This window comes from Schistocerca gregaria, chromosome 3 (assembly GCF_023897955.1).
Source record: "Schistocerca gregaria isolate iqSchGreg1 chromosome 3, iqSchGreg1.2, whole genome shotgun sequence".
Taxonomy (NCBI): Eukaryota; Metazoa; Arthropoda; class Insecta; order Orthoptera; family Acrididae; genus Schistocerca; species Schistocerca gregaria.
Window position 1 is genome coordinate 817,039,812 of NC_064922.1, and position 25,840 is coordinate 817,065,651.

A 25,840-nucleotide genomic window follows, 5' to 3' on the forward strand; every position below is an offset into this window, starting at 1 on the left:
GATGAGGTTGCCTGAAAGGTGGATCGAATGCTAATCGATCTGAAGATGTACATAAAATTTTATTTGTTTTTAATTTTTCTCGTCTTTCGAAATATTGTAAGTTATGTTGACGACAAGTAAAATATATGTTGTTTTGTTTCACCGATGAACAGTCATGTTTCATTGTTAAAAATTTATTCCTGGTCATACTTGACATAAGTGCGAACTAAATTGTTTCAGTGGAGTAGTGTGTGCTTTTGTTAACGATGCACGATGAAGACGATAGACATTCTAAATAAGAAAGTAGCCTATAAGAAGTGAATCTAACTGCAAGGTTCGGAACTGAAGACTACCAAAATCAGTGAGATGGTATGGCTTATTCAGTACCTTTTTTCTATTTTTGTAATACTCATGAAAGGAGTCGATATGGAAACAGCACTCTGGAAATGATACCAATCGCTTTGTTATACTACACTCGAATAGTTTAATGTAGAAAGAACCCGAACGAGCCTTACCCGTTAATGAAATTACAGTGTACCGGCCCTCAAATATTATCTACAAAACTTTTTTCATATAGATTTCAGTTTTTGGACTGGACATCTGAATTTATCACTAACCTGGTATTTGCTTTCCAATAATGCCGCTATCACGGTACTTAGATGAATTAGCAAGTTTTATGCACCAAATGCCTAGCCACTTCTCATTTTTTTTAATTTAGTAGATTAATTACTGATAGTGTTCTAAGTTACTTTGTAATGAACAAAGCAACTATTGTTGAATTGCATGCATGAACAATGTCTTTTGATGTCTTTTGGTGTCAAGTTATTAATTTAACATATTGTTGGAACGACTTAACTTCTAAACGAGAGACTATTTGATGAGAATCCAGAACCAAAGTTATTTATTCAAGAAAAATAGTAGTAACGTACAATGTATATGATGAATCTACCAAAAACTGAAATCATTTACAACATACATTTACATAACATTATAGCACTGCTTATTTTTGTTTGTATATAGGCATCGGGCATTTCAGTAATAACAACAGATTTGAGGTGCTGTATTGAGGTGTTGTGCACCATCCCCTATTTGGCGTTTTCCGATTAGAGGCAGTTGTATATAATTATTCTCATCAGTCAATGCCAAGGGTTCACATCCGCGAAATAGCCTTCTGGAGGGCTTGAATATATTGTACGCAAAATACTTAGTGATACAGCTTTCAAGAGATCATTTATCCTGCAGCTAGCGTGCTTCCTAAATCATTTGTTATATTATGACATTCGTTTTTACCATTTTCCATGTGCCGTTGACACAGCACTATTTTCGCTCGTGGGCCGCGAGACGTACTGATATGAGCTTTCCCGAGCTGCTGCAGGAGGAGGCAATTGAGAAAGTCAAACTCCCTAGAGAACTATTTTTGAGATAAGTAAATACTTGCCCAAGGTACCATAGCACTTCACGTATTGCTATTAAATGCATATTATATTGTGGTAGTGCAGAATGACACAATAGTATGTAATTTCCTGTACTTATTGTGCAAGACCGAGCGTTCGTTTTATAAGGTTGGCAGTACTGTGTGTTTCGCATATAGCCTTGACTGTTTACTGACTCTACGCAGTGGATTGAAAGGTTTTGTGTTTACGTTGGTGGAGAAGTAAATCGATTTCAATGTTTGGTGAGTACCGAATTACTTTTTTTATGTGACAGTTTGTTTACGTCATTTAATAACGTATCGAACACGGAGTTACCGTTTTAACCCTCGCCACATTCGAATTGTTTTCTGACCTCTAGTTAACATGTCCAGAAGACATTAGATATGGCTTGTGCATAAATGCTATTGCGGTTGTTTCAGTAATTAAACTTCTTATTTACTCTGAATAGCCATTATATGTGTAGTTACGCCCCACTGAAGACTTTCGTCGCTACGTTGAACGTATTAAGAATGTCCAGTTAAGTATTAGTTGTCGGGTATCTCGTGTCCTACAATTTTAGGGGTTGTGGAAGTATGTTTTTGGAGAAAGGCACAAAGAATTTAGCACTACCAATATCTTACTACTTTGCCGTGCCCTGCGTATATGTGATACAAACGAACCGAAAATACCTGAACTCTTTCAACAGCGCCAGGTTTCAAAATATGATCCAGTGCTAGAGTGTCTTAGTTTTCTTTTGTAATATTAGTTGAGTTGCCCATTATCGAAAACACACACACACACGGTTAAATCATTAACATTGAATTGCAGGATCTTTCATATGAAGACCTGGTTGCTGTGTTACCTTGCTTGCTTTGTTTGTCTGTACATTTCATCTCTAATGTTAAAAACGACGGGCCCGTCTAAACCGCTAGTGCGGAGTTGTGAGGGCAGTATCTATTTAAGTAAACTGTCGAATTGCCTAGTTGAGTTTTACAAAACCATCAGCCAAAAATTTCTTGTCACTGTGCGTTATTTCACATATAACCATATAATGAATTCAAAACTTCAGCATTGCACACTGTCAGTTCTTGCCGAGCAACTGATAAGGGTCACCAATGTGCTATCATTTTTGTGTATTTTTGCAGGTGCATGTTGTAAGTTCAGGTGGTCCCATTGAACACAGGCCACAAAAGATTTACAATATTTCCTCTAGTAATGATATTGCTCAGGTACTTTTTTACTGGCTGGAATATGGTTTCCAGAATCCTTCCTAATTTTGATCCTTGCCAGAGAGCTATTCCTTTTGTGGATCTATCACATTGGCTTCTGATGTTCCTAATACCTCTGTTTATTCAAATTTGTGACACAGAACCACTGACTTGGCTGAGGTGCGATTATTTATGTGCCTTTATGATGTAGATGCCCATACTGTGTGTACATCCACAACAGAGGTGTATCTGCAGAGTGGCAAGACAAACATCAGGTTCCTGAAGAGGGCAGCAGCTTCTTTGATAGTTGCAGGGTGCAACAGTGTGGCTGATAGACTGATTTGGCCTCGGAACATAAGTCAACGGGGTCGATTTGTGCTGGTACTGGAGATTGCTGAAACAAGGGAGGCATGCAGGTTTACTGTATGGTTAAATCATGGTGACATTCTCATGGGGAAAAATATATTCTGGGGATAAAATAGTCCCACATTCTGATCTCCAGGCTGGCACTACCCAGGAGTATGTGTCACCAGGAAAAATAAAACAACATTCTACAGGTCTGAAAGTGGAATGATAGATCCCTTGTTTGGGGAAGCAGATTGGAAAAGTTAAAAAGAGAAATGGGTAGGTTGATGTTAGTTATAAGGGAATTAGTGATTTTTGGTGGCAGGAGGAACAGGTAAGTGCAGGGTGATAACTAGAAATTCAGATGGGGTAATTGAATTTTATTTGATTCTTTAGGATGACAGGGTTCACAGTAGGCGTAGATGTAAATGTAACATAGAAAATGTCAAAAACAGAGAGCATTTATTATCATGTACTCCGTTGCCATATCTCTTACGTTTGATCATAATTGATTATAAATAATAATATATACAAATTTAATGCAATAAGTACTCTTCAAAAGTGTAAAGTTCCTTTTCCAACAGATAGTCTTTGAGGCTCTTTGGAAAATTGGTGTCATATACACTCGTGCATGCTTTTAGGGAGACTTCTTAGTAATTTGATACCAGAGAACTGAGGTTCTTTTTCAGGTATTGTTAGTCAGTGGAGTATGCTTTGTACGTCATTCTTCCTCTGTGTGTTCTGAGTGTGTACACTGTAGCATTTGTAATCCACACCACATTGTATTTTGTGATGTGTATTATTGTTTTGTATCTGTCCCAAGTTGTAATAGTTAAGATGCTTAGATTTTTGAAGCAGTTTCTGCATGTTTCAAAAGTCTTTCTTCATAAAATAATAGCTTATTTTGTAACGTGAATACTCTTTTTGTTTCTTGAATGTGAATTTCCTCAAACTGTCTCTCCATACTGCAGGTATTGTTAAGAGTATGCACGTAAGCCGTTTGTCTGCATACTGTGATAGCTGGATCATTATGAACATGGTGCAGTTTAGTTTCTTATATATAGAATTAATGTTTTTCCATTTCATTATCCACAGTAATACCTAAGAAACTAGTGGGTTCTACTCCTCCAGCCTTGTTTCACGCCCCCCCCCCCCCAATAAACCCATGTGCACACCCTTCTCTCTTTTTTCTGAACACTGCATATGTAGCCTTTTTTAGCTTATAGCCAGTCAAGTTTCCAAGAGCCGTTGATCTGTGATGCTTGCACCAATGTATGCTCTTCTTTCAAGCTGTTCTCCATTTTGGTCACTGTTCAATTAAATAGCAGAGGCCCTCTTACCAGCCTCTGTGACACTCCATATTTGATGGCTTTCGTTTCTTACTGATAACATTCCCTATTGATAATATATTGTTTCCTGTTTGCTCATTTCATTTAAAATCACCCAAAATAAAGAAATCTCATTGCCATCATGTCACCGATATTTTGAAACTTTGGTGTAAGAAGGCACATAAATAGAAAGTGATAAAATAATTACTTTCAGATTTTTTTAGAGCGAAACTGTAGTCAGGGGGCTATTTTGAAATGTCTAGATTTTTCTCCATCTGGTGTCAGTACGAAAGGTAGGTTGAAAGTTCTTAACTACTGTAACTCACCTTATTTGTAAATAAATTTTATTCACTTTGGTATCATTAGAAAGATAAAATGACCAACTACATCATTAAACTATAAAAATGCTGCCAACTGTGCATATAAATATGTGTGAATCTGTAATTAAAGTCATTTTTCAATTTTTTTTTACTTCATGATTTTTTTTCATCAAAATCACAAATTCACCATTTTAAATTTTGTCTCAAAGAATTCCTCTTGTCATTCATTTCAACATTAAAAAAATCAGAAAAGTGTTTGTTCTGTTTAATCATTTCAAACAGAAAGAACATTTAAAAATAATAATAATAATAATAATAATAATAATATTATACACATTTCATTCTGGAACTCTTACCTACTGGTCACAAGTGATGATCAGTTCTCACAAAACACGTTCATAAAATTCTAAAAAGCATTCATTCTTTCAAACAAGTTTTCAATGGACAATATATGTCTGATTCAAAAGTATATAAACGACCATTACTTTTGTTTGCACTAGGAGTAGGCAAAGTCATTAAAATGTTTTCATAAGGTATCCAGAAAACATGAGTGTGAAGTGGCCATGAATAACTTGAAGGGCCACTTGGACTCATGAACTTAACTTTTGCATCTCCATGTTCTTCACTTATCTCTAGAATTTTTCCAAGCCACCACTGGTTATCGTAGATGGCTGCGACAAATGTTTCTTCTTTAATTGTGTTAGAGGCAATGTTTTGAATTCCAAGAGGAAATTCAATGAATTTAGTAGATGATGAAACATCCTTTATTAGCAACTTGTTTTCATTCAGTGGTTTGAAAAAATGATTCACTCTTGCCCCAGGAATGGTGGAACCAGTCTCATATCGTTTTTGTAACATGTTTGTGAACTTTATCTCCTCTGTTGTAAAATAGAATGTTTCTATTCCTGGAACATGGGTTTTGGCAAATGTAAACAGATCTTTTGGACTTGAGTCTGATTATCATATGGACACTGTAAACTTGCTCTTGTTGCTAAGCATTCAATGGTACCATCAACATGCATTTTTGCCTTGACTAATAGCAAAAAAATTCCATTCTGTAGTTCGTCCATGATCTTGCTTGTGATGGCACAAATTTAAAAAGTTCTTAAAGTTTTTATATTGTGCAGAACTGCAATCACTGAAGTACGTAACATGATGGATGTGTGGTAATTGTTCCAGTATATAAGTGAAAGCAGTTTTCTGGAAATTATAGAATGTGTTTGTATCATGCTGCAACCAGTCACTCATACAACACAGTGACATTGACTTAAAGCAATAATCTGTTTTAAAGTACACCACAAAAAGATGTAGGGCGACTTGAAAGTTCTCTGCAAAATCCACTATGGTGATGCATGTAGTATCATGGAGGGCTTTTTTGCTTGATTTGAAGTAGTGACTGTTAGATTTTGATACATAGTGATGTTGTATTAAGTTTTGAAGTTTTTGCATGAGATACTCAACAAATTCATTGGTCGTCTTCATTAATGTCTCCAATGTAGGTCGATCAGTTTGCATCCACTGTTTGTATACAACATTTTCACAGTTTTGTAAGGAATCCAGCTCCATTAAAAAATTGCACAGTGCATATTTGTAAGAACACCGAGAACAGCAATGAAGCATGCACTCCTCATTTTCCAGATTGCACACAAGTTTCTCTATAAGTTCAGTGTGCTGTTCTTTCACATGTGCAGCATGCATTAACAGTTTTACGTTTTGGTGATACGTGCTTACACATGTTACATATTCCACGACTGTTTACAGCAACAAATTCTTTTGTCTTAAGTTCACAAAATTTAGTAAAACTAATTTTATCTTCAGGGTATTTTTCTCTTAAAGCTAAGTATACATCTTTCAGATTATGTAAAATTAGTCTTTTTCTTTTATGCACTCTTTTGCCATTTTCTGAAGGGGCAGACCGGCAGTCTTTTTTAATAGCTGAAATGCGACTTATATCATCTTCCCAGTAAAAATTCTGGACACACTTTTCCACATCCTTACCTATTCTGTTTCCCACTTTGTAACTCCCTTTTGACAAAATACCATCTTCTTTTAGCAATACTCTCAATTTCTTTACCATGTATTTGGTAGTGTTAAAAAAGTTTGGATTTTTTTTTTTTCTTTACTCCATGAAGCTGGTGCTAAAGTAAGTATTTGTAATTTATCTTGAACAGAACTTCTGCTGAATTTCTCTTTATATAAGTTTTTGCTTTAAAATATTACAGTCTGTACACTCAGCACTGCCAGTTTCTTCAGGCACATTTTTCACTGGAACATGTAGCACTTCTGATGCTGTTTGCTGGAATTTTAAAGCTAAGCAAAGGGACTTGGATCGATTGTATTCCGGACGCCTGTCTTGTGCTTTCTTAAATGGTGAAATTTCAAGTAATTCACAACTTTCATCAAGTTTTTGAAGAGCTGTAGACGGATCTGGTGTACATTCTTGATCTTCAACTTCACATTCATCCATCCGCCATAGGAGATACAATGTCCATACGGCATGTTATGCACAGCTTGGTACTTAGTATAAGGGTTTTATATTTCCTTGCAATGGTTAAAGAAATAGGTTTCAAAGATGTCTTAGCAGTCTTTTTACCATGCTTCTTAAAAGGGTCACAGCAAATTCTTTGTCTATCTTCAAATGTTCCCAAATAGAACCTTTTGTGAGAAAAACAAACACTCTTAATATTTTCACAGGTGCTTCTTAGCTTCTTAGCTTCAATAATTCAATATCAGCTTGATTCAGGCTTGAAATATCTATTAAGTCAATCTCTTCACTGCTACTACTTTTATTCTGACACACAACCTAAAGAACATTTGTTTTCCATTGTGATTTTTTAATCAACTGCGTATGTTGTTGAAAAGAACTGTATGGTTTGACACTTTTTCTTGTTCTCTAATTAGTCAAGAATGTACTATGAAGAATTGTAAGGGGGAAATGAGAAAGAGCTAATGACCACTTTATTAAATGATCCCTAATATTCACATTATGGAACAACTTTGTATTACAGTCGGATCCCTCAGTATGTAACCCCTCGATATGATATTCTGAAACCCCTCAACGTGATAGTGTGACGTATTTTATAACAATCAGATGCTACTATAGGGCCGTAATAAGATTCATAATACATAAAACCTCCTATTGTGGCATTGAATTATGTTTGTTATAATTTGTTTTATTTATTTTATTGAAATTATCGTACGTAAGTAATAAATATTGTATAAGTAAAGAAAATATTTGTTTTGTTTAAATTCTGTGAAAATGTGTAAAACACCTATAACCTTAAAAATGTTGTATTGATAATGTCTTAACAGCCTTTAAAATGAAATACCTAAAAATTAACTTACAACTGTCAAGAACAAAATCAGTGGCAAAAGTAATTAATAATTATTTATATATTACTTGGTTATATATTGTTAAAATTGAGTGGATTAGTGATTGGTTTGAAGGTAGTATATATATATTTCAAGTATATAAATTATGTTTAGTAAATAAATTAATATACAAATCTCGAATTTTTAAAAAAAAAATTATAATTAAATTGATGATATCATACAGTGGATAAATAATAATTTAAAGAGTAATAACTAATTATAAAATATGTATAATGATAATTGATATGAAATGTGACAAAAACAATGTTAAATAAATTGTGATCTTTGTTTGCTCATTATAATATTTGATAAATAAAATTCACTAAAGCATCTGATAGAAAGTCTTAATTAAACAAAGCATATACTGCAACAACCGTTTGTAGGTCATAATATGATTGGGTGGTCTAGCGTTGCTTTATAAAAATTATACATCAGAGGGCACTGTAACTGTTGAAAAAATACAACCCATTGCGCTTATGGAAGTTAAATTAAGTCTCCCTGGTTATACATTACTTCACAACTTCGCATGGATTAGATGAATTCTTTCACTTTAATAATTTTTATGTTATAGCTCTATTCTTTTACTTTCCAGTGAAACCAAATTAAATAAAATTAATTCATAAATAAAAAAGTTATAATGGTTACAAACTTACAAGGCACTTTGTTTCTCGACGCCAGTTGGTAGAAGGGACCCACATTTCAAAATGGTATCCTAATTACAATTTTGGTCAAATTCCAGAAAAAATAACTCATTATGTACATTCTTATGCCAAATTTTCAGAAAAATCTGTGACATAAGGGCAACGGCCACTGGATGATTTCACATGAAATTACTCTGTTGCATAAATATGATTGTCAACTCCTCTGTTTTGCCTCGAGTACATTAGTGTCCCAATTTCAGTAGCAGTATTTCTTGGTCTGTGGCGTCAATTGCTCTGGATAGGTCCAGAAAAATTGCAGTTACAACTTTTTTTTTTCTTCATCTAAGGACTGAGTAATGTATTGTCAGGCAGACAGTTGCTGAGTCTGTAGATTTGTCCTTTCTGAAACCATGCTGTTATGGTAAGAATGTTCTCTTTGTGCTGGAAAATCAACAAATGTGTTATATGTAAGCCTTTCCAGGATTTTTGAGAAACCCGATATCAGTGAAATGTGTCTGTAGTTGTTAGGGCCATCCTTATCTCCTTTCTTGCTCACTGGCACCACCCAGCTTATCTTCAGATTTTCGGGAAAAATTCTTTTTGTGAAAGAGCTGTCGGCTGTGTCCAGCAATGGTCTGATTATTTGCTCACTTGCTAGTTTTATTATGTAATTCAATATTGCATCACCACCATCTGGTTTCTTGGACTTTAGTTTGCGCTCAGTTTTTCTCAGTTCATCTTCTGTTTTAGTATCAAGAACATGTTTCAGCTTCTTCTTCTTCTTCTTCTTCTTCTTCTCCCCTCTTCTTCTATCTTTTAACCTCTCTCTCTCTCTCTCTCTCTCTCTCTCTCTCATAAACCTTCTTTTGAGTATGATTTCATTCCAGTTTTAAATTCTATACCATGTGTAACCCTATTTTCATGGACCTGATCTGTTCCTTTCTTTCACCAGTTAGACTCCAGTCTGTCTGTATGTTGTTTTTTTGAGATTCTTATGGTGGTAATTACCCCCTTGCTTATGCCTCTCTTCTGACCTTTCTGTACTTCTTTTTACTATCATATGATTTTCGGCTGTGCCCCTCTACCTCAGAACCTGCAACTTCTTATGCAGTTCAGTTATTTCACTGGTAATCTTTTGTATTTGATCCTGTGTTGATTGCTCAACACAAGTTTTGTCTCAAGTACAGATAGTGTTGAGGATCCGTGTACAAAGTTCAAAACCATCGTACAATATGTGTTAGATGAGTAAGTGCCAAGCAAGATCGTAAGAGATAGAAAAGATCCACCGTGGTACAACAACCGAGTTAGAAAACTGCTGGGGAAGCAAAGGGAACTTCACAGCAAACATAATCATAGCCAAAGCCTTGCAGACAAACAAAAATTATGCCGAGCGAAATGTAGTGTGAGGGGGGGGGGGGGGGGTTTATGCAGAGGCATTCAATGAATTCGAAAGTAAAGTTCTATGTACTGACTTAGCAGAAAATCCTAAGAAATTTTGCTCTTACGTCAAGGTGGTAGGTGGATCAAAACAGAATGTCCAGACACTGTGAGACCAAAAAGATACTGAAACAGAGGATGACAGACTAAAGGCTGAAATACTAAATGTCTTTTTCCAAAGCTGTTTCACAGAGGAAGACTGCACTGCAGTTCCTTCTCTAGATTGTCGCACAGATGAAAAAATGGTAGATATCGAAATAAACGACAGAGGGATAGAGAAACGATTAAAATCACTCAAAAGAGGAAAGGCCGCTGGACTTGATGGGATACCAGTTCGATTTTACACAGAGTACGCGAAGGAACTTGCCCCCATTCATGCAGCAGTGTACCGTAGGTCCTTAAAAGAGCATAGCGTTCCAAAGGATTGGAAAAGGGCACAGGTCATCCCTGTTTTCAAGAAGGGACATCGAACAGATCTGCAGAACTATAGACCTATATCTGTAACATCTGTCAGTTGTAGAATTTTGGAACACTTATTATGTTAGAATATAATGACTTTTCTGGAGACTACTCTGTAGGAATCAGCATGGGTTTCGAAAAGGACGATTGTGTGAAACCCAGCTCCCGCTATTCGTCCACGAGACGCAGAGGGCCATAGATACGGGTTCCCAGGTAGATGCCGTGTTTCTTGACTTCCGCAAGGCGTTCGATACAGTTCCCCACAGTCGTTTAGTGAGCTAAGTGAGAGCATATGGACTATCAGACCAATTGTGTGATTGGATTGAAGAGTTCGTAGATAACAGAATGCAGCATGTCATTCTCAGTGGAGAGAAGTCTTCCAAAGTCAAAGTGATTTCAGGTGTGCTGCAGGGGAATGTCGTAGGACCGTTGCTATTCACAATATACATAAATGACCTTGTGGATGACATCAGAAGTTCACTGAGGCTTTTTTATCGAGAGGTTGTAACAGTGGAAAATTGTACTGAAATGCAAGAGGATCTGCAGCGAATTGACGCATGGTGCAGGGAATGGCAATTGAATCTCAGTGTACACAAGTGTAATGTGCTGCAAATACATAGAAAGAAAGATCCCTTATCATTTAGCTACAACATAGCAGGTCAGCAACTGGAAGCAGTTAATTTCATAAATTGTCTGGGAGTACACATTAGGAGTGATTTAAAATGGAATGATCATATAAAGTTGATCGTCGGTAAAGTGGATGCTAGACTGAGATTCATTGGAAGAATCCTAAGGAAATGCAATCCGAAAACAAAGGAAGTAGGTTACAGTACACTTGTTCGCCCACTGCTTGAATACTGCTCAGCAGTGTGGGATGCGTACCAGATAGGGTTGATAGAAGAGAGAGAGAAGATCCAACAGAGAGCAGCGCTCTTTTACAGGATCATTTAGTAATCGAGGAAGCGTTACGGAGATGATAGATAAACTCCAGTGGAAGACTCTGTAGGAGAGATGTTCAGTAGCTCGGTACTGGCTTTTGTTGAAGTTTCGAGAACATACCTTCACCGAGGAGTCAAGCAGTATATTGCTCCCTTCTACCTATCTCTCGCAGAGAGACCATGAGGATAAAATCAGAGATATTAGAGCCCACACAGATGCATAGCGACAATCCTTGTTTCCATGAACAATACAAGACTGGAATAGAACGGAGAACCGATAGAGGTACTCAAGGTACCCTCCGCCACGGAGCATGGATGTAGATGTAAATGAAGCTGTGTTGTGTCTTTCCTTTGGGAAAGTGCTACATTACATTGGTATTTAATTGTTGCAATAAATGAATCATTGTTTACATTATGCACCTGTAAGGTTTCATTCCAGGTTTCCCTACTTAACCCATGCTATACCAATGAGGGGGTGGGTTACTTTATGCTCACCTTTTGAAAATATTGCAATATAGCTAGATACTTCATATTTTAAAATATCAAAAAACTATTTTTAATGAGTTCTTTTACCAGATTCCAGAATTTTTTTAAATTTTCTGTTAAACTTAACCAAAAATTTTTAGTCTTAGTAAATGTCATTTTTCACAGTTAATGTCGTATTCAGTATTTTCAGGTTCAGGACTGTACTTACACATCAGTATTTCTTTAAAAAGTATGTTGTGAGTAAATGTTAACAACAGTTAATGAAAATAGCATTGAATTTTTTTGAGATCGTAAAGTATCTCCCCCCTCCTCACCACTTGGTTCTGCGTATTAAGGAAAATGTGTTGGTATTGGTAAGGTTAATATTCTTTTAAAGATGTTAATATTTTGCCCTCTGATGGTCCTGATTTCTTTGGTTGTTCATTTTGATTCTAATACTATGTCATTACTTCTGCAGAAGCAATCAGCTATGTGTGATGATCAATATGTCCGTTTAGGCTACATGTGACACATACTCCTCCTATCATCAGTAATGATGTTATTAGTAACTGTTTTTAAGAACTCACTGTTGTTCTTGCAGATATTGTTGCCTTCATGTTATATTCTAATGACAATTCTTCAAAATCTTGAAACTTCATGGCAGATTAAAACTGTGTGCCGGACCGAGACTTGAACTCGGGACCTATGCCTTTCGCGGGCAAGTGCTCTACCAACGGAGCTACCCAAGCACTACACATGCCCCGTCCTCGCAGCTTTACTTCTGCCAGTACCTTGTCTCCTACCTTCCAAACTTTACAGAAGCTCTCCTGCGAACCTAGCAGAACTAGCACTCCTGAAAGAAAGGATATTGCGGAGACATGGCTTAGCCACAGCCTGGGGGATGTTTCCAGAATGAGATTTTCACTCTGCAGCGGAATGTGCGCTGATATGAATAAGAGATTGAAAAAAATGTATGCTGAGATACAAGAAACTATTCATAGAAATAATGCAGAGGAAAATTTAATTTTAATGGGGGTGGGAATTCAACAGTGGGAAAATATAGAGAAGGAAAAATAGTAGAGGAAATAAACTGGGTGGAGAGGGTGGGTTGGGGGGAGGGGAGGGCAGAGCATCATGTGTGACACTGGGGCTGAGAATTGTGAAAGAAAGAGCCCTGTATATGGAACAGACCTGGAGACGATAATTTATAGGCTATGATCTTTAGATTAAAACTGAAGAAACTGCAAAAAGATATGGTTAGTTAAAAGATCCAGATGTTGCCGAGAGTTTAAAAGCGAGCGTGAGACAACGATTGAATGAATGAATAGGTAAAGATACAAGGCCTAGTAGAAATCCTTGGATATTACTGTAGGTACTGAATTTAATTGGTAAAGCATGTATAATCAGGGAAAAGATAGATACTGCCTATAAAAAAAATTAAAAAGACCTTCGGAGGAAAGAGAAGCAGTTGTATTAATATCAACATCTCAGACAGAAAACCTCTACTAAGCAAACAAGAGAAATGAAAGGTGGAAGGAATATATAGAGGGGCTCTGCAAGGAAACAATCTTGAAGGCAATATTATAGAAAAGGAAAAGGGTGTAGATGAAGATGAGATGGAAGATATAATACTGTAAGAAGAATTTCACAGAACACTGAAAGTCCTATGTCGAAACAAGGCACCTGCAACAGATGACATTCCCGGGGCGCCTCCACGTCCGAAGTATGTATCCTTCAGAGAGTTAGCTATGGTGAAACTGTTACGCCCATTGCACACAATGTGATACAGGTGAAGTACCATTAGACTTAAAGTAAAATGCAATAATTCCAGTTTCTGAGAAAACAGGTGCTGCCAGTTGTGAATATTACTGAAATATCTGTTTAATAAGTCATGGTTGCAAAATAGTGACGTGAATTATTTGCAGAAGAATGGAAAAACTGGTAGAAGTCGACCTCGGGAAAGGTCGTGAGACAATGATGACACTGACTTCTTAAAGAAATAGGTTACAGAAAGGCAAATCTACATTTATAGCATTTGTACACTTAGCGAAAGCTAGTAATGATGATCACTGGATTCCACTCTTTGAAATTCTGAAAGTAACTGGGTGATAAACAAGAAGTGAAAGATTATTTACAACTTGTGCAGAATCCTGATGGCAGTTACATATGTTACAGGATATGAAAGGGAACCAGTGGTTGAGAAGAGTGAGACAGGGTTGTAGCCTATTCTTTATGATGATCAGTGTGTACATTGAGTGAGCAGTAAAGAAAACTAGACAAAAATTTGGAGACTGAAATAAAGTTTAGGGAGGAGGAATAAAAACTTTGATCTTTGCTGATGACATTGTAATTTTGTCAGAGACAACGAAGGACTTGGAAGACCAGTTGGATGGAATGAACAGTGTCTTGAAGGGAGATATAAGATGAATACCAATAAAAGCAAAGCAGTGGTAATGGAATGTTTTTGAACTAATTTGGGTGATGCTTTGGGAATTAGATTAGGAAATGTAACATTAAAAGTAGTAAATGAGTTTTGCTATTTAGGCAGTAAAATAACTTATGGTTACTGAAGTAGACAGGATAAAATGTAGACTGGCAGTGCTAGAGGAGAGTTTCTGAAGAAGAGAAATTTGTTAACATTGATTATATTCTATATGTTAGGAAGTCTTTTCTGAAGGTATTTGTATGGAGCGTGGCGTGTGCGTGCAAGTGAAACGTGGATGGTAAGCAGTTCAGACAAGAAGAGAAAAGAAACTTTTGAAATGTGGTGCTACAGAATAATACCGAAGATCAGATGGATGTAACTTATGATGAGGTACTGAATAGAACTGGGGAGAAAAGGAATTTATGGCACAGTGTGACTAAAAGGTGTTAGTTGATAAGACATCAAAGAATCATAATTTAGTATTAGAGGAGAGTGTGGTGGATAAAAATTGTAGATTAAGTAGAAGAGATGAATACAGTAAATAGGTTCAGATGGGTGTAGGTTATACAAGTTATTTGGAGATGAAGAGGCTTCCACAGGGTAGAGCAGAGTGGAGAGTTTACCCAGAAAAGTCTTTTGACTGAAGACAGCAACGATACACATGTTAGGCTTCTGAATTACTTTGATAGTTTTCACTTAAAACGAATGAAACTATGGTTGAATGACACTAGTGACACTGGAAGGTGTCAGCTGTGTTAGAAAAATACTTCAGGAACCATATGATAGTCAGAAAATCATATAACCAAAATTCCATCTGAAAAATGCTTCTTTTCTTTTATCTCTTCTTTGTTTATTTTCTGTCCACAACTTTCCATTGACATTCTCTCTCTCTCTCTCTCTCTCTCTCTCTCTCTCTCTCTCTCTCTCTTCCCCCTCCCCCTTTCTTTTTTCTTTTTATGCAGATATTAACTTGTCTATTTTGTGTCAGTATGACAGATATATGGGTTCATCTGTTTCCTTTTTGGAAGGAAAAAAAAAGTATGGTTAGCGCCATGCTGTAGCTCCCCTATATGTTTCAAGACATTAACATACTGTATATGTGGATAATATGCACAAAAATACTCATCAGTGATTTGTCCCTGTAACATAGCTCTCCCTTCCCTTCCCTTGAAATCAAGATTGTGATGGCAGAATAATCTGTAACATAGTCAGAGATTTAGGGTAAGTAAAAAAAGTGATAGTGTGATGTGTGTTTGCAAAACCAACAAATGTGCATAAGAAATATGGATCATGGTATCCGATTGATCTGTGGCATAGGTAAAGGTCTAAATTGGCTCAATATTTTAATGCACTTTCTCTTAAAAGTACCAAATACTGTGAGGGAATGGACTTTCAGAAAATTATTATTATACCCAAGTTTCTGATGAGGGTTTTGGTGCACATTGTGTAGATAAATTACACATTGAGTGTGAAGGACTTAGTGGGGAAACGTGCTGTGGAATTCTTACGTCCGAAGTGCACATTAACTTCTTGTGGTTGGGGTTCACAACGACGTGGAATTTTGTCATATTCGTCATTTACTGTGGGAATATTTATTTCACAATTGAAATTTCAGCATTTGGGCCATTTTAAAGTGGTACTGCCAAAACTTTTGCAGTACCACTTGAAAATAGCTCAATGGCTGAAACTGCAATTGTGAATTACTTAATTTCTTCAGTCAATGGTGAATACAAAAAAATACATTTTGTACAACAGCCTTAACATGTCAGAATTTGTGGGAGCTGTTTTGGATAACATGCTTTAAGACCTTCCTACATCTGCAGATTATCCACAAGGGTCTATTATCAGAAGAGAATCGAAGCATTTGAGATGTGGTGCTATAGACGAATGTTGAAAATTAGGTGGACTGATAGGGTAAGGAATTAGGAGATTCTACGCAGCATTGGCGAGGAAAGGAATATGTGGAAAACACTGATAAGTAGAAGGGACAGTATGATAGGACATCTGCTAAGACATGAGGGAATGACTTCCATGGTACTAGAGGGAGCTGTAGAGGGCAAAAACTGTGGAGGAAGACAGAGATTGGAATACGTCAAGAAAATAATTGAGGACGTAGGTTGCAAGTGTTACTCTGAGATGAAGAGGTTAGCACAGGAAAGGAATTCATGGCGGCCCTCATCAAACCAGTCAGTAGATTGATGACAAAAAAAAAAAAAAAGACCTCATAAAGCCATTGCATGTCAGAACATAGGTGCTAAAATGGAAGAAAACTCAACTTAAATTATGGTTGCCAATACTGATGTTGACAACCTTTAATGCTCACTACATGCATAAACACCTTTTTCCAAAGCTGTTTCACAGAGGAAGACCGCGCTGCAGTTCCTTCTCTAAATCCTAACACAAATGAAAAATGGCTGAAATGGAAAGCGTTCAAGGAATAGAAAAGCAACTGAAATCGCTCAACAGAGGAAAGTCCACTGGACCTGACGGTATACCGGTTCGACTCTACACAGAGTACACGAAAGAACTTGCCTCCCCCCCCCCCCTCCCCCTCTACTAACAGCCGTATACCGCAAGTCGCTAGAGGAACGGAAGGTTCACCGAGCGAGGTGGCGCAGTGGTTAGCACACTGGACTCTCATTCGGGAGGATGACGGTTCAATCCCGCGTCCAGCCATCCTGATTTAGGTTTTCCGTTATTTCCCTAAATCGCTCCAAGCAAATGCTGGGATGGTTCCTCTCAAAGGGCGCGGCCGACTACCTTCCCTAATCCGATGAGACTGATGACCTCGCTGTTTGGTCTCTTCCCCCCAAAACCAACCAACCGACGGAAGGTTCCAAATGATTGGAAAAGAGCACAGGTAGTTCCAGTCTTCAAGAAGGGTCGTTGAGCAGATGCGCAAAACTATAGACCTATATCTCTGACATCGATCTGTTGTAGAATTTTAGAACATGTTTTTTGCTTGTGTATCATATCATTTCTGGAAACCCGGAATCTACTCTGTAGGAATCAACATGGATTCCGGAAACAGCGATCGTGAGAGACCCAACTCGCTTTATTTGTTCATGAGACCCAGAAAATATTAGATATAGGCTCCCAGGTGGATGCCATTTTCCTGGACTTCCGGAAGGCGTTCAATACAGTTCCGCACTGTCGCCTGATAAACAAAGTAAGAGCCTACGGAATATTAGACCTGCTGTGTGGCTGGATTGAGGAGTTTTTAGCAAACAGGACACAGCATGTTGTTGTCAATGGAGAGATGTCTACAGACATTACAGTAGCCTCTGGCATGCCACAGGGGAGTGTTACGGGAATTGCTTTTCACAATATATATATAAATGACCTAGTAGATAGTGTCGGAAGCTCAATGCGGCTTTTTGTGGATGATGCTGTAGTATACAGAGAGGTTGCAGCATTAGGGGATTGCAGCGAAATGCAGGAAGATCTGCAGCGGATGGGCACGTGGTGCAGCGAGTGGCAACTGACCCTTAACATAGTCAAATGTAATGTATTGTGAATACATAGAAAGAAGAGTACTTTATCGTATGATTATATGATAGCGAAACAAACACTGGTAGCAGTTACTTCTGTAAAATATCTGGGAGTATGTGTGCGGAATGATTTGAAGTGGAATGATTATATAAAATTAATTGTTGGTAAGGGTGGCGCCAGGTTGAGATTCATTGGGAGAGTCCTTAGAAAATGTAGTCCATCAACAAAGGAGGTGGCTTACAAAACACTCGTTTGACCTATACTTGAGTACTGCTTATCAGTGTGGGATCTGTACCAGGTCGGGTTGACGGAGAAGATAGAGAAGATCCAAAGAATAGCGGCGTGTTTCGTCTCAGGGTTATTTGGTAAGCGTGATAGTATTACGGAGATGTTTAGCAAACTCAAGTGGCAGACTCTGCAAGAGAGGCGCTCTGCATCGCGGTGTAGCTTGCTGTCCAGGTTTCTAGAGGGTGTGTTTCTGGATGAGGTGTCGAATATATTGCTTCCCCCTACTTACACCTCCCGAGGAGATCACGAATGTAAAATTAGAGAGAGATTCGAGTGCGCACGGAGGCTTTCAGCAGTCGTTCTTCCTGCGAACAATACACGACTGGAACAGGAAAGGGAGGTAATGACAGTGGCACGTAAAGTGCCCTCCGCCACACACCATTGGGTGGCTTGCGGAGTATGGATGTAGATGTAGATGAAACATATGCTTTCTATTTAAGACATTACAGGAATTTTAGCTCTCCATTTTGTTTACCAATACAATGAATTTCCATCCTTCCTGAAGCAGAAAGTAGTTTCAGAATGGAAAACTGTGCAGAAATTAAAGTGTAGCACTGCTGCTCTGAATGAGAGAAAAGGTGGAAATGGGAGTTACTTGATGTTAAAACAATTTTATTTGAGTTCCCATCTGTGAAGTTCAGACCTCAAAAGTACCAATCGTATTGAAATATAAAGATATCTTCATGAGAGACTAGTGAGTCAAATGAAAGGGAACTTTAATGTTGACTGCTGACATATCTAGTAATAGTTTTTAATGATGATGCAATTTGTTGGGAGGTAGTGTTGAAACTGCTGAAGGGAGACAGAAGAAAGACCAGTGTTTGGAATACACTGCAATAAGAGACTTTTAATTCAAACAATCTAATGATTAAAAGAATACATTTTCCTTGGATGGGAGAAGAGAAATAATGAATAGAGACATGTATTTCCAATGGACCATGTGTTGCAGACTTGAGCAAAATGAAGAGAAAGTAACCAGCTCAAAACTGAAGACCATATTAAACCAGAGTAAAAACAAGAAGGTGACAGTCTTAGTCTTGGTCTTGTCATACTCTGGCTTGAAGAAATTGTTTGCAGATGCTAATTCGTATGCCAGTGTTAATAGTTACCAGAATCATTATTATGTATTAGTCCAATCAGAAGGGCAGATGCTGAGGCGACCATTACTGTCACAGGAAGGGAAAAATTATAGAATTCTTAAGTCCATTAAAAAAAAAATCTGTTGTCATCTTTTATGTTATCACCATTCTATAGATTCAGTATGTGGCCAAGTCTGATTTGCATCTCTCAGCTCTTCCTTTTAGCAGGCTGTTTTCAAATTTAATTGTCAGCAACCACGGAAAACATTGTTTCATTAATCAAAATTTCGGGCATTTGCAAGTGCCTGAATGTGTGTCTGCAAAAGTGGAAGATCCAGCATATCGTGAAAATGTGTTAGTGATTCTGATACAGCTTTGTGCAGTAATATATCTTAGAATGAGATGATGTGGATGTAGTTACAAGGAAATTAATTTATTTTCTACAAAAGCTTCACAAGATGTTGAGAACATTTATGATCCTCAGTATCTGCCAGGTTAGGATGTTTTACTCTCTATTGGTCTTTCAAACTGTGATCTCTCTTTTTAGGATATTGATAAGAAGAAGAAGAAATGTTCCAGAATATAAAACCAACTTTTGGTGAGTCTATTATTTGCATTTTGTAGTGGGATCAGTTCTTAGTGAATAACACTTGGGTGCAATGAGTTTGTTAATCTCATGTGATTTTGTAGCTCTCCTGAACCATGTATACATACCTTTATGTTGCACATTATTTTACTATGGACGAATGTCTTGTGATATAGTGTGGACTGTCTCACTTGTTGAAATAGCTGCACTTACAAACATTAAAGGGGGGTAAGTGAAGTGCCAGGAATTCTTTGGGTTGGTGAATTGAAATTTCCAGTTATACACAAATTGAAAAATGTGTAGTCAGGGAAAAGATCCATAAAATGTTAGGAAGAAGTGTTAGGCTAATGAGACCTTAGGTTAAGACCAGAAAAAGCACACTGTTAAGGTGTAAATTAATAGTTCATTGTGTTTGCAGCAAGAGTGATTGTAATTCTTGAGAGCTTAACGAAGTTCTGCACAGAAAGCATTTGTTACGTCAGAAAATTAAGACATGTATTGTGGCAAGAAGTGAGCACAGAACATGAGTGCAAGGTATGTAAGTGAAATTAGAGGTAATGTTTAGCCCTCTCGTGTGAAAGTTGATGTATGAAGTGTAGCAGCGTACAGTCCCTTTAGATTTCATTACATAATAAGCCATGAAAGCTATTGTCAGTTGTTTGTATCACAAAAGAGATGGACCATGCTGTGAATGATAAACCAGTATTCAGGTAGTGACTATGGTGTCCATGGTTACTAAATAGTTCCTTGAAGTAAGTCAAATCGTCTTTGTAATATGTTTTACTTGACTATATATGTTTTGTTTTATTCATTTAAAACACCAAAAATGTTTTAAATGAATAAAATGAAATGCATGCAGTAAACTGCAAAGTAGTTGCAGAGGCAGATTTGAAATACAGTATCTTATTTTTACGTAACATTGTTACTGTCCTCATTGAGCTGATTGAAGCAGTGATGAAAATTAGATCATCGTATTGCTTATCTGGAAAATGGCTCGGGAATAAGCCACCAGCAGCTACAAACATACATAAACTGATTCACTGTGCCGTGCAGAGTGAAGAATACTTCTTAGTTATGCTCGTCCCTGGTCCATGTATGAATGGATCATTTGAAGAACAACTATATGATTTCTCAGGTGACATGGTCTCACTTATTTTGCTCTATGGTTCTTAGTGAAACGCCTAGTTAAGACAGGAGACACAAAATTTGTACCTGTTGTCGTCTTTGTTTCATGATCTCCTTTCTTCCTACAGTTGCAGTTATACAAATTATATGGGTTATTGCTGTCTTTTGTGACTGTAACAAAGGTCTTATTAAGACCAGACACATTTCATGTATTTTAAATCCTCTTTAGTGGTCACTGAAACAATGTGGCTTTCCGTAATTTTTTTGGTGCTAGGATCATGAACAGTTCTCATGCTTTCACTTACAGAGTGAAAGCATGCAAACTGTTCATGATACTAGCAAACAAAATTGTAAGAAAAGCCATGTTGTTATAGTGGCCATTGGAGATACTTTAAAATAGGAGCAATCTGACGAATTCAAGACTTGTACACACACACACACACACACACACACACACACACACACACACACACACACACACACACATACACACACACACAATAAGTAATATCACCGCTTTGTAATTTAACACTCTGTAATATTATTGAAGAAGGATAACAAAATTATCACTGAATGTGTTTCTTGATGATAAATGTATTAAATGTTCAAGCTTTTTCAGTGGAAAAAGGGAGAACGAAAGCTTTATTGTCAGATGTAGTACCATTTGGGACAGGCTATAGTTTTCTATTCTGCTCCTTTCTTTATCTACTTGCACATGACTGCATTACTATGAACATAAAATTGACTTAATTAAAGATGTAAGAAGTTATATTTACAATCAAATTTATTCCTTCCCTGATAACTCTCTCCTAACTCTCAAGTAGCTTTTTCATTCTGGTTACCCAACCACTAAAGAAGCAATGTTGCAATACATCTTCTCCAATACAAAATATCAACTTAAATTTTTTTTTATGGAGAAAATATATAAATGTCTGGACATTTATGAATCTTGGCCATTTGCCCAGTCATTTATCTTGCCCATTTGCCTTGACTTATAAATGCCCTGGCATTTTACACCACTAGATGTCGATCAGATAGGATTGATGGAGGACATTGAAAAAGTCGAAAGAAAGGAAGCTCGTTTCGTATTATTGTGAAATAGGAGAAACAGTGATGGATTTGATAAGCAAGTTGGAGTGGTAGTCAATTAAAACTAAGGCCTTTTTCTTTGGAGTGAGATCTTTTCACAAAATTTCTGTAGTATTGTACATAGATACCACCCCACTGCTATTCCACAGTAAGTAATGGAATAGCAAGTTTCCATTTGATGGTGATAACCACCTTGTGGGATCTGGCAGATCCAGTGGAGCATGCCTGCTGAGCCACAGCTCTAGTAGCCCTGCAGTTAGTGTCCTCTGCCACAACAATATAGGATGGCCAGATGCAGTGGCTCATCCCCCTTCACACTCAAGAGCCACATCGCTGCACAAAGCTACGCATATGGCGCGTAGTTGTGGTTCCATTGTCACTGTTGTTGCTGTTGTATGGGCTGTACTCTAGTTCTTGCTGCTTTTTGTATTAAGTCTTTGTTCGTTTGGAGAAGTACAAGTTAAGTAAATCTTCTGTTTTTCTGTTTGCTGTGTTACTTGTTTCCTAATCTTTTCTGCACCTGTCCACCTTTTCTAAGACGTCAGTTGCTGCACCACTCTGTAGCCCACCTCTTCTTGCCGTTCATATTAAGTTGTACACAATTTTGATCATATCGTTTCTCCCCTGAATGCGCAAATATTTTGTTGCAGCTGGCCTATGTAGGAGGAAATGATCGTCATAATCAAATAAGAAATCAGAGCTCATAAGGAAGGATTTTTGTGTTCGTTTTTCCCACATGCTTTAGAGAGTAGAAAGGTAGAGTAGTAGTCTGAAGGTGGTTTGAAGAATCATCTGACAGGCATTTAAGTTCAAATTGTGGAATGGTCATGAATATGAAGTGAAATGAGTTTGGTCTTAATAAGACTTTCTACAGATGCAAAAGATGTTATTAACCTATATAATTTGTCAAAATTTCTTTCTCCCAGTGATTATTATTCAGAATCCATGACCGTCTATGTAAAACCAAAGTTAGGTCTTGTCTACATGTTCAAAATTACTGCAGCATTTATTATTGAATTCTTGTACTGGTAACGGAACGGTTTACTACTACAAATTGTGAAACCTCTGAACAATGTGTACTTAATCATTTGTACAGATACTTGATGCATTCCTGGTTTCCATTCCTGGTTATTTCTCTTTCTCGCAACCATTATTTTTGTACTGGAAGCTAATCAGTTGACACTGACACCAAAGCATAGGAAGTAGATCACCACTTGCTGAAGTAAATTTTTACAATTGTATATGAGACAAAGGAAAAAAAAAATTGTTTCATGGGAGATACATTCTGTGTATTCATGGGAAAGTTTTTATCAACTAATATGAAGTACTGGAAAAACACAACTAATGTTAACCAAGCAGCTGATAAATATATGGAACTACATTACAGTTTATAATGGCTCACTTTGTGACTGAAAGAACACAAAGACTTACCAAAGTGCTTAGCTTGAAAAAAAATCACCTGAACTGTAGAATTGATATTTCTTTGTGGATTTGTTTTGAATCTTCTCCTTGACTCTTGATTAAGTGTGGGTGATGGAACATTTTCTTGTAAAGTTATTCCTTTGGCCACAAAATACCAAATGGAAAAGGTTGTATGGTAAGCTGTGTAAAATAAGGGACCACGATGATTTGTGAGATTCGCGCTGAGCAGCAATGCTTCAATTTTGTTCCATAGGCAGTGGTGGCTTCAGCAGTGGCACAACGGCGACGCCTTTTGGGCAGTCCCCGTTTGGAAAACCAGCTGGCGGTGGGTTTGCCACCCCTGCATTTGGTTCAACGCCATCCTCGTTGTTTGGCAGTACTGCAACATCTGCTGGAGGTGGTGTGTTTGGTGCTGCAACAACTACCCCTGTATTTGGCCAGGCTGCTACCACACAGTCTACAGGATTTGGTAAGTTGGGTGAAATTATCTCAGGTTCATACATTATTGTAATTTGGAAGCTGTATATTTAATACTTAGTACAATACAGAGAAGTATTTCTTTTCTTTTCATGATTGTTTTGTGGCTGTGAAAATGATTTCTGTGTTTTAACGAATAAATTTTGTCTGCCTGACTAAAATTTCCAATTTTTAAATAGATGAAAAAGAGAAAAAGATATGCTGTTGCTTTCACTTTAGGTTTTGGCGCAAATACTACAGGTACTACAAACCTCTTTGGCAGTCCACAGACATCTGTGGGTGGGACTGGTCTTTTTGGTTCCACATCATCTTCTGCTTTTGGTCAGAATAAACCCTCAGCATTTGGTGGCTTTGGTACATCAACAGGCACCACAGGGGGTGGGTTGTTTGGACAGACACAACCCAGCCTCTTTTCACAACCTGCATCAACTGGGAACACCCTCTTCAGTTCAGGTAAATAAGGAATGGTCGAAGACTGATATTGTTTGCCTTCTTGTTGTTTTGTCCTCTCTCACTGAGCCCTGATTATTGATACATCTGTTCTCATAACTATCATGCTGGTACTAGTAGTAGTAGTAGTAGTAGTAGTAGTGAAATTGTGAATATCTTGTGTACCATCAGTGTGCATTAAAATGTTTCTTAGATCTGAAACTCATAGCCAAAATGTGAATCAAAAGTTCAAGGATAAACGGGGCAGCTGTGCCCATAGAAATGTGTTTTAAATAGAATAATTTATACAATCTTGTGATGTGATACAAATTTCCCACTTACGACAATCGAGGAGAAAGGGGAGTTATTGGCAGTACAGTAATCGGTAAAAAAGGAGGAGGTGGAAAATAACTGAATAAATCATGTGGCCAGCTAAAGAAATGCACAAGATAAAGGTTGAAACAAATGTCATTGCTCTGTGCTAATTTTTTTTGTTTGTGCATTGTTTATTGGTATTGACCAGAGGTTCTGAGTGATATCATCTTTGTGTTTCATCTCTGACTGCTTCAGTCTGTCATGATTAACTTTTTTAAGAGCATGGTGAACCAATTTTTAGTTCCAAACTTGGATCAATACTTAACTGTTCTTGGATTAATACTTAATTACTTTCCATTGATTGTAGTCTTATTTCAGTATGTAAAAACCATCATGTTCTGTTAATATGAACTTCAGGACAGTTTCTTGTTTAGATTTTCATAGATTATGAATGCTTCAAAAGAATTGTTTCATGGCTTTCATACACCATGTGTTATATGAATAAGGAAAGTAAGGAGAGTGGTGTTATTTTTCTACATTCTCCATTGCAGTTCATTCTCTTCTTATTGATTCTTTACACAGTATTAGTTTTTTTTAATAATCGCGTGTCATTATTTGTTCATGTGTAACATTCACACATTAGTCATCTGAATTTGATGGACTTTTGATGTTGCATTCTTGTCATTCCATTAAAAAGGCCCTTCCCCAGGTTATTTTTCTCTTTCGGTGTCAGTGTAAGTTTTATTTGTTCTTCTTGTGTCTCATTTTATTTGTTGGGCACATTTTGACATTGGTACTATGTTTGCTCCATTCACTCAACACCTCCAGTATTCTAGTCTCTTCCTTCTTAGTTCAGGAACATCCTCAGTTTTTGTTTTAATGTTGCAGTTATAGAAATTATCAAAGCCCTTTGATTTGCTGACACGAGATTATACATGCATTTTATCTCCAGAATCTGTGACTTTTTTTAATAGTTGTGTGTTAGCTATATTGATTTTCTTAAATTACTTTTTTATGTCTGCTTTATTTGTGGTGTGCAGGGAATATCAACCAGAAATGGTAATCCCATATCTCAATTTCATTGGAATGATTGCTTGATATTTACTTCAGTTAAGTTAACTATTTTAGCTTGCCTAATTTGTCTTTATAGTTATAGTATATCGGTCTTTGTGGAACTTGATTCACACTTTCTGTTTTCTCCCAAAATTC

At 37.1% G+C, this 25,840-nt stretch overlaps 1 protein-coding gene across 2 annotated transcripts in view; it reads left to right on the forward strand.

Annotated features, from left to right (window-relative positions):
• Positions 1 to 1,109: 1,109 nt before the first annotated feature.
• Positions 1,110 to 25,840, forward strand: part of LOC126354428 (nuclear pore complex protein Nup98-Nup96) — a 138,070-nt gene continuing 113,339 nt past the window's right edge. The window contains exons 1-4 of one of the 2 annotated variants that reach the window (XM_050004066.1): positions 1,110 to 1,170; positions 1,295 to 1,654; positions 23,664 to 23,879; positions 24,107 to 24,340. In XM_050004066.1, the coding sequence (XP_049860023.1) occupies positions 1,648 to 1,654; positions 23,664 to 23,879; positions 24,107 to 24,340 (457 nt within the window). In that variant the 5' untranslated portion in view covers positions 1,110 to 1,170; positions 1,295 to 1,647. Of the gene's footprint in view, positions 1,171 to 1,294; positions 1,655 to 19,735; positions 19,787 to 23,663; positions 23,880 to 24,106; positions 24,341 to 25,840 lie in introns of those variants that run through there. The other variant, XM_050004065.1, reaches the window with a different exon arrangement.